Source organism: Theropithecus gelada, chromosome 1, assembly GCF_003255815.1.
Source record: "Theropithecus gelada isolate Dixy chromosome 1, Tgel_1.0, whole genome shotgun sequence".
In the NCBI taxonomy this organism is placed as follows: Eukaryota; Metazoa; Chordata; class Mammalia; order Primates; family Cercopithecidae; genus Theropithecus; species Theropithecus gelada.
The window spans coordinates 30,275,301-30,284,024 of record NC_037668.1 but is presented as its reverse complement, the minus strand read 5'-3'; the positions used below and the strand labels follow the sequence as shown (position 1 = coordinate 30,284,024).

The 8,724-nt window shown below is 63.6% G+C and overlaps 1 protein-coding gene across 1 annotated transcript; it reads right to left on the bottom strand.

The window, feature by feature from the left end:
• Positions 1–30: 30 nt before the first annotated feature.
• SCNN1D (sodium channel epithelial 1 delta subunit) lies at positions 31–8,031 on the bottom strand. Its single transcript, XM_025386478.1, has 14 exons — positions 7,908–8,031; positions 5,549–5,658; positions 3,575–3,927; positions 2,986–3,193; positions 2,693–2,883; positions 2,440–2,528; positions 2,200–2,363; positions 1,999–2,097; positions 1,342–1,459; positions 1,176–1,254; positions 1,038–1,095; positions 774–832; positions 587–662; positions 31–475 (listed from the first exon to the last, which is right to left on the bottom strand). The coding sequence occupies exons 2-14, from the start codon at positions 5,612–5,614 to the stop codon at positions 119–121; spliced, it is 1,917 nt and encodes a 638-aa protein (XP_025242263.1). The 5' UTR covers positions 5,615–5,658; positions 7,908–8,031; the 3' UTR covers positions 31–118.
• Positions 8,032–8,724: the final 693 nt, after the last annotated feature.

Here is an 8,724-nt window from a genome sequence, read left to right as displayed (position 1 = left end):
ATGACCTGGGAAGGCCCTGCAGCCGCTGGTCGGGCCCACCCTGGGCCGCTGGGGAGCTTGCTGCTGCCACAGCTCCAAGGACCAGGCCGAGAGATCACACAGCCCTGGCAGGCCTGGTTCAGGTGTCCAGAGTCTCACGGGGCCGGGGCCCAGCCCAACTCTCTTCAGCTGAGACTCTCTCCAGAGCCCCTGGAAGCATCATCTGTGGGAGATGAGGCCCGCCGGGCCCCAGGTTGTCTGACGTCGCACCTGCAGGCGTGGGCATGTGACTGGCCTCTGGCTTGATGTTGGATGCCCCTGAGGCAGGGCTGGCTCTGGGCCGGGACAACCACACCCTGCGGAGCCGGCGTCCGCCCAGCAACAGGGTGAGGGCCAAAGCGTCAAGCAGCAGCTCCAGGAGCTCCAGGAGGGAGAGGACGGAGGCCCCAAACCACAGGCTGCAGAGGCTGCCCATGGCTGAGAGCAGCTGCGGCACCTGAGGGTGGGGTGGGGCATGAGGGGCGGGCCTGGGCCCCGTGGCCCTTCTGTGCGGGGCCAGCCACGGGCCCCGCCCCCACCCTAGCCCAGGCTGGGGGCCGAAGCTCACCGAGTACACGGGCGCCTCCTCCACCGAGCGGTAGTTGAGCTCCTGGTAGACAATGTTGATTTTGGCCAGGTTGCTCCTGGAGCAGGATAGAGGCATGAGGGTGCTGGCCCAGACCTTCATGATGGGGAGGGGAGCTGTAAGGGGAGAGGGGCTGGGATGCCCCTCTGGAGGGTGAGGGTGCACTCACCTCTGTCTGTGGCTCTGACCTGGCAGCCCCTGTTCACCAAGCGCAGCCAGAGTCCAGCCCTGCTGGGAGCCGGGAAGGTTTGCTGTGGCCACGGCTCCCCCATGCCCCCAGCCATCCCGGGTACCATGGGTGGGTGTGGGGGCAGAGACCACAGGGCACAGGCTGGGTCAGCCCCGGCCCTGCCCTTGTCTTGGGTGGGCTCCGTGGGTCCTGTGGGGTCTGCCTGGCTGTCCACACCCCCACCCCACCCCTTTGGGGACTCACAGCTGACTTGGCGGAAGGCCACCTGGAGGTCCCAGAGGAGAGCTTGAATGCAGACTCCCTGGAAGAGACAGCCGGGGCGTCACCTGCCAGCTGCTCCGGGCAATGACCCCTGGCCCTGACCCCAACACCCCGTCTCACCTGCAGGGCCTGGGGCAGCGGGAGGTACAGGGGAGCCGGTGGGTCTCCAGGTCCTGGTAGAGGCGGTAGAAGCAATGTCCTGGGGGAGGGGTCAGGGGCATGTGTGAGGCTTGCCATGACCCCCGGCTCATGGCTGGCAGAGTGGGAGGCAGTGGGCAGGACTCACCCCAGGCAGGGTGCCGGGCAGAGCTGCAGTGCTCAGCCCCCGTCGGCAGCGGGTAGAGGTAGTAGCCACAGGAGCAGGTCTCCACCATCAGCTGCTGGAAGCAGGACACCAGGCAGGCCTGGGGACATGGGGGATGGAATGGGGACATGGGGGACAGAGCAGGGACACGGGGGACGGAGTGGGGACACGGGGGACGGAGCGGGGACACGGGGGACAGAGCTGGGACACGGGGAACAGAGTGGGGACATGGGGGATGGGAGTTGGAGTGGGGACATGGGGGATGGAGACACGGGGGACAGAGTGGGGACACAGGGGACGGAGTGGGGACATGGGGGATGGAGACGGGGGGACAGAGTGGGGATACAGGGGATGGAGTGGGGACATGGGGGACAGAGCTGGGACACGGGGAATGGAGTGGGGACATGGGGGATGGGGGACCGAGTGGGTATACGCGGGACGGAGCTGGGACACGAGGGACAGAGGGACAGAGCGGGGACATGGGGGATGGAGTAGGTACACAGGGGACGGAGTGGGGGCCTCCATGGGGACTGCCCCTTTCCCAGGCCCTCCGGTACCCTCCCAGACCCCTGCCCCATTCCCCCCGTGCCCCCCGTCAGCCCAGCCTCATCCCCCTCGCACCCCCCAGCCCAGCCTCACCTGCCTGGTGTAGGAGGTGTTGTGTAGAAGCTCCACCTCCACGCCCTCCCCGCCTGACGTGCAGTGGCTGTAGGGCCTCCCGAGCCGGTGCACCTCATCCTAGGAGGGGACGCTTCAGTTCCAGGGGCCCTGCCCCCACCCCCCAAAGCCCAGGTTGGGCAGGAGGCCCGGGCCGGAGGTGGGTTGCAGAGACCGGCTCACCTCTCGGATGCTGATGGTGGCCTCCGTCCCTGGCCGGACACTGAAGCTGTGGTACCCCAGGAAGGGCGTGTGGTTACGGCCATGAACCATGACCTTGACGCCGGCCCTCGTGGACAGCAGAGGGAGGTGAGGCTGCTGCTCAACCCTGAGGACGAGGCCGACTCCTGGGAGGCCGAGAGCCGGTGTGAGGCCACCTGACCTACACCGCTGCCCCCACACCGGCCAGGGGCTGGCACTCACCGTGGGTGATGCCAGGGCGCTGAGCTGTCCAGACGCCATCAACCGTATAGCAGCTGCCATAGGTGGGGTGATGGAAGGTCCGGAACTGCCTGGTATGAGACGTCGAGCTCAGACCCTGAATGTTGGCCAACTGCATCCATCACACTGGTCTGAGGGGCCGTGGCCAGCCTTGGGCGGCTCCCAGCATTCAACCCGAGGAACCCCAGGGGTGTGGCCATGCTCTGGGGGGCGGGACGGAGGGAGTGGCACTCACCGGGCCTGGCAGTCCATGCCGTCGTAACTGCAGGAGAGGACGAAGTGGCCGTCCTGGCGCCCGTGGCTGTCCTCCCACACCTCGGGCAACAGGGCTAGGATGTCCACATAGTGGAAGCGGTACCAGTCCTGCACGGCCGCCACACCGGACGCGTAGCTGCGGTAGAAGCAGTCGCCGCCCGTGCTGTTGCACTGGGGGAGGGGAGGGAGGGTCAGCTCTGTGGCCAGCAGCAGTCCGGGCCCCGCTCCCCACTCGAGGCCCTGATGGCCACAGGCCCTGGCTGGGACACTCACCAGTCTGAACCCCACTCTGCCCCGGCTGCCCGAGTGGCTCAGCCTCTGTAGACGGATCTCCCGGTCCAGGTGGAAGCGGGGCTCGCGGCGGGGGACGGCAGCGGAGAGCGCATCTCTGCCTTTGCTGAAGTTGACCTTGTACAGGGAGTCAATGTTCTCCCTGGCAAACTCGTCCAGCAGCTCCAGATGGCGGAGGACCAGACTCGGCCTGGGAAGCAGGGCCCTGGAGTCAGAGTCACCGGCCCGGGGCCCCACATTGGCTCCAGCATCCCAGTGTATGCTGTCGGGACAGCAGTGCCTCCCCCACTCAGGATGCCCAGCGGGGTGAGCTGGACCCGGAACTGGAATTGGAGGTCGGCCCCAGAGTCCGGCCTGCTCACAGCCCCTCCCATCTTCCCTCCTTCTGGAACGCTCCACCCTCCCCCACCTCTCCTCCCAGGCTCCCGAGGCCCGGTGTCCCTCCAGGGTGGCACTGACCACACCGAGCCCCCTCCTCGGCTACAGGGGCCAGTGGGGCTTTGGTCAGGGACGGTCACAGGGGCAAGGAGCTGGGGCGGCCACCCCTCCCGCCGACAGCCCTGGCCCTCACCGGCGTGGGTTCCCGTCACACAGGGTGACCAGCGGGAGCAGCTTGCGCTCTGAGTGTACAGAGATGGCCATGAGGACCGGGCGGTGCCAGTGATGTTCCAAGAGGTGCCCCAGCTGCCAGCAGAGTGTGACCAGGGCTCCCAGGAACAGCAGCCCCCAGGATGTCGTCTTGAGGCGGTTCCTGCTGGAGCAGACCAGGCGGATGGTACCGTGGATGGTGGCGTTGGTGCAGAAGAAGGTGAGCAGCTCCCGGAACGAGGCGGGCAGCTCCACCAGCCCCTCCTGGTGCCCCTCCTTGGGCGGCAGCGGTGGTGCTGATGGTGGCCCCAGCCTGGGGGGCATCTGGGCTGCATCCTGCGTGTAAAAGCGGCCTCAGCAGGGCCCAGCCTGCAGCCACTCAGGCCTCCCCACCCTGGCCTGTCGTGTCCCTCAGCCACCCGTGCCCCGCCCTGCCTGCTTGGTTGCTCGGACAAGCCCCTCGCAGGGTGCTCCCACGCTGCGCTCTTCTCCCCAGATACACCCGCCCTGGCACGTGTTAGTGTAGGAGCTGAGTTTGAGTTTGAGCTGCTGGGGCAGCAGGACTCAGAGAACAGAGTGTCCAGGCCCTGCCTGGCCCTGTTTGCAGGCAGGGTTGCGCTGAGTGGGTCTGTGCTGCCGTCCCTACAGGTGGCCTCTGGGGAGCCACAGGCCCAGGTGATCCACCAAAAAGGCAAGGACTGTAGCGTGTCCATGGGCCCAGCATGGGGGTCTGGGGCCCTGGGGAAGACTTGCCCTTCTTGCCCCTGATGGCTGCACCCGCCCCAGCCCCCAGTGTGGCCTGCTGAGGACTGACTGTGCCAGGCCCGTCCAGCCAAGTCCGGGAAGCGTCTGGCCTGGACTCTGCTCAGCACTGTGGCCCAGGGTGGCCCCACTGAGCTGAATGCCGAGGCGGGCTGTGGAGACACGAGGGCCCCAGGAAACCTAGCCACTGCCTGGCCAGTCCTGTGCTGGAGGCTCTGGGGTCCTGGGATAGGCCCAGCTCCCGCAGCCAGCTTGGAGGGGCCGCAGACGTGCGGATTCACACCACGACGACTCCTTCAGGATTTTCACACTGTCCGTCTTGGTCTGGGTCTGTGAGGCTTCAGCCCTGTCCCACTGCCCAGGCCTGCACTGAGTACTCTGGGGAGGTGCTAGAACGAGCCAGAAGCTTCGGGGCCTGCGGACACTGGGTGGAGGTGGCTGCCCTCGGGTGTGTGGCCCCCACAGGCCTCCAGGCAGCCTGGCCAGGAGCTCCACCAGCGGGCACATGGCTCTGCTCACTCTGCGTCCCCCCGGCCGTTCTGAGCAGGGAGGCTAAGAGGCTCGGAAAGTCTGACTCCAGTCCCCACTCCTCATCTCCACCTGGCGCATAGACAGGGCAGCGCCATCCCCCATAGCGGGGGCTGCCAGGCCAGGAGAAGCGGGAGCTCTGGACTGGGGTCTGGAGGGCCAGTCAGGGCCCCCAGGGCTTCTCAGATGAGGCAGGGCCTGGACCCCCAGTCAGAGAGGAGCCAGACCCCACCCTGCATGTGCACGTGCGTGCGTGTGTGTGAGACAGGACGACGCTGGCCCCTCCACCCCACCTGCCTCTGTGCTGTGTCATGTGGCCAACACATGTGTTCACGTGTGAGCAACCCATGGGGTGCGCGGCGCCTGGACGCGCAGTGTCTGCAGTGTTCTTCCAGGGTCTCTCCAGCACACGCTATGTACCCCCAATGGGACACAGCCCTTTCCAGGGTAAGGAGGCACTCAGGGATGACCTGCCCCATCGCCACGATGCAATACCGTTCCTGATGGCACACAGGGCCAGGCATCGGAAGGAGACCCCCCAACCCAGCCCCTGGTACCTTGTGGGAGCCCCCCACACCCACCCCAACCCCCCCACGGTACCTCGAGGCAGGGCCCCCTCACCCCAACTCCCCACCACAACCCCCCTCACCCCAACCCCCCACCGTACCTGGAGGTGGGACCCCCCCTGTGCGGCTGCTTCCATTCTCCCATTCACGCTTAGGCGCTCAGCCATCGCGGGAGCAGCTGGCAGCTCTGAAGCAGGATGGAGCCTGTGGCCTCCTATTTAAAACAGGCCGGCTGGGCGTGGGGCCATGCTGCAGGCGAGGGAGGGCCCAGCCAGGGCGGTCACACCTGCCCCGGACCCAGAAGGGGAATTCCTGGGGGACAGAGATGCCCATCCCTCTGCAGGCCTTTCCCATCCCGAGCCCTGCAGGGGAGGACCGAGGTCCTGACCCTGGCTGAGCGTGAGGGGCTGTAGCCTCTGTAGGGAGGGGGAGGGCAGTGTTGGGCTGAGACCCCCTTGGAAGCCTTTCTTTCTCTCTCTCTCTCTCTTTCTTTCTTTCTCTCTCTTTCTTTCTTTCTCTCTCTCTCTTTCTTTCTTTTTCCTTCTTTCTTTTCTTTCTTTCTTTCTTTCTCTTTCTTTTCTTTCTTTTTTCTTTCTCTTTCTCTGTCTCTTTCTTTTTCCTTTTCTTTCTTTCTTTCTCTTTCTTTCTCTCTTTCTGTCTCTCTCTCCCTCCCTCCCTCCCCCTCTCCCTCTCTCTCTCTTTCTCTCTTTCTTTCTTTTTCCTTCTTTTCTTTCTTTCTTTTTTCTTTCTCTCTCTGTCTCTCTCTCTCTTTCTTTCTTTTTCCTTCTTTCTTTTCTTTCTTTCTTTCTCTTTCTTTCTCTCTTTCTCTCTGTCTCTCTCTCTCCCCCTCCCTCCCTCCCTCCCTCCCCCCTCCTCTCCCTCCCTCTCCCTCCCTCTCTCTCTCTCTCTTTTTTTTGAGATGGAGTCTCACTCTTGTTGCCCAGGCTAGAGTGCAGTGGCGTGATCTCGACTCATTGCAACCTCCATCTCCCAGGTTCAAGCAATTCTCCTGCTCCAGCCTGCTCAGTAGCTGGGATTATAGGCATGTGCCACCATGCCCGGCTAATTTTGTATTTTTAGTAGAGATGGGGTTTATCCATGCTGGTCAGGCTGGTCTTGAACCTCCAACCTCAGGTGATCCGCTCACCTCAGCCTCCCAAAGTGCTGGGATTATAGGCTTGAGCCACCACGCCCGGCCCGGAAGCCCCATCTTTCTCTGCTGGCTCCTGGAACTCAGATCCGGGGCTGTTGTGGGCTCCCAGGACTCCCTCCCTTCCCTGCAGCTCTGACCACAAGAGTGTGTGGCTGACAGACACTGGGTGGGGACCTCGGCTCCCAGATCCAGTGTCTCTCGGGACCAGAGGCCCAGCCACTGGGACAGGTGCTAATGTGGGAACCACCAAGGGCCCGGTGTGGAGACGGCACCTGCTCCCCTGAGCGGGCACAGGGGCTCACCCTCCCTGCTGGACACTACAGCCGCCACCAACCACACCACACACTAAGATGACGCATCACACGCTAATATGACGTGTCACATGCTAAGGGCGCAGCATGTTTTCAGTCCACACTCACACCACACACATCAAGATGCTGGTACACATGAAAGTGACTCACGACGGCTGGGCGCAGTGGCTCACGCCTGTAATCCCAGCACTTTGGGAGGCCGAGGAGGGTGGATCATTAGGGCAGGAGATCCAGACCATCCCGGCTAACACGGTGAAACCCCATCTCTACTAAAAATACAAAAAATGAGCCGGGCGTGATGGCAGCGCCTGTAGTCCCAGCTACTCAGGAGGCTGAGGCGGGAGAATGGCAGAGTGAGACTCCGTCTCAAAAAAAAAAAAGAAAGTGACTCACAACACACTAAGACCACACACATGCTAAGACCTCACACATGCTAAGACCGTGCACACGCTAAGACCTCACACATGCTAAGACCTCACACATGCTAAGACCATGCACACGCTAAGACCTCACACATGCTAAGACCACACACACGCTAAGACTGTGCACACGCTAAGACCTCACACATGCTAAAACCACACACACACTAAGACCTCGCACACACTAAGTCCACACACATGCTAAGACCGTGCACATGCTAAGAGCTCGCACACGCTAAAACCACACACATGCTAAGACCTCGCACATGCTAAGACCACATGCTACTGTCAGGGTCCAGATCACAGTCTCCCAGGCTGGCATCTTCAGCCCCAGTGTGGTTGTGTGTGGAAAGCAGGTGTCCCCGTCCCCCCGGACCACCCCACCCCTGTCTACTGTGGGACCCTAGATATCCAGGTGGCCTCACCATCCCAGATGACCAGACGCAGCCGGGCCCAGGTTGGAAGGGTGGGCTCCGTGTTCCTGACATCCTGCCCCAAGTGGTCCCTGGCTGGCTGGGGGAGCCCAGCCCCACACGGTCCAGCAGCAGAGCCATGGCTCTGAGGAGGATGAGGTCACCTCCTGCAGGCTCTGGAAGGAAGCAGCTGCCACCAGTGACGTCCCGGAGAGGGAAGTCGTGCTGGAGTCACCCAGGCCCGTGAGAATCACAGCTTCGTCACTGGTTGTGTGGCCTTCCTGAGTTACTCAACCTCTCTGCGCTGATTTCCTCGAGTGCTACATGGAGCTGGGGCGCCTCTGCAAGCTCGTGGCAGGGGGAGCTGATGTCATGGAGACCCCACAGGCCAGCGGCAGGGCCCCCGGACACAGCACAGGCCTGGGGCATCTCCCCCACCACATCTGGGCAGCTTTGTGGGCACACCTGCCGAGGAGACAGGGCACACATGGCCCGGGGGCTACTTGGCAGCCAGGGGCAAGGTCCTAGGTGCTTGTTAGCGATTGTGGCTGGAAGCAGGCCTGCGCCTCCCTGTGTCCCTGGGAGTGGCCTGGCAGAGAGCCCGGCCTTGGTGCAGAGAGGGAGAGAGCCCAAGTCCGGCCAGAGGGGCCTGGTCCAGCCAAAGGGCAGCTTACAGGGAGCACGGCCCCCGGCTTCCTGTGGGAGGGGGAGCCCTGGCGGGGGGCAGGGCACACCTTCAGTGACCCAAGCCCTGCAGGGCCTGAGTCCAAGCACATCTCAGCTGGATCGCGCAGCTCCCGGCGACGCTCTCCTCCCATCCCCTGGAGAAGGCCTTGAAGGGCTGAGGTTCAGTCACCCGTCCCACACCCCTGTATTGGGCCAGAGAGGAGGCAGAGGGGGTGGCCGCAGAGCACATGTCCAGTGCTGGTGAAGCCTAATGGTCCTCCCCACTTCTGGTCATCCCCTCGCTGGCCCGGTGCA

Bases quoted from the DNA above. Each gene is read 5' to 3' on its own strand.
- SCNN1D (XM_025386478.1), bottom strand. From the start codon at position 5,614: ATGGCTGAGCGCCTAAGCGTGAATGGGAGAATGGAAGCAGCCGCACAG. The intron at 3,928-5,548 runs GTACGGTGGGGG...TTTTACACGCAG, and splicing joins AGGGGGGGTCCCACCTCCAG to GATGCAGCCCAGATGCCCCC. The intron at 2,529-2,692 runs GTGAGTGCCACT...GTCTCATACCAG, and splicing joins GGCATGGACTGCCAGGCCCG to GCAGTTCCGGACCTTCCATC.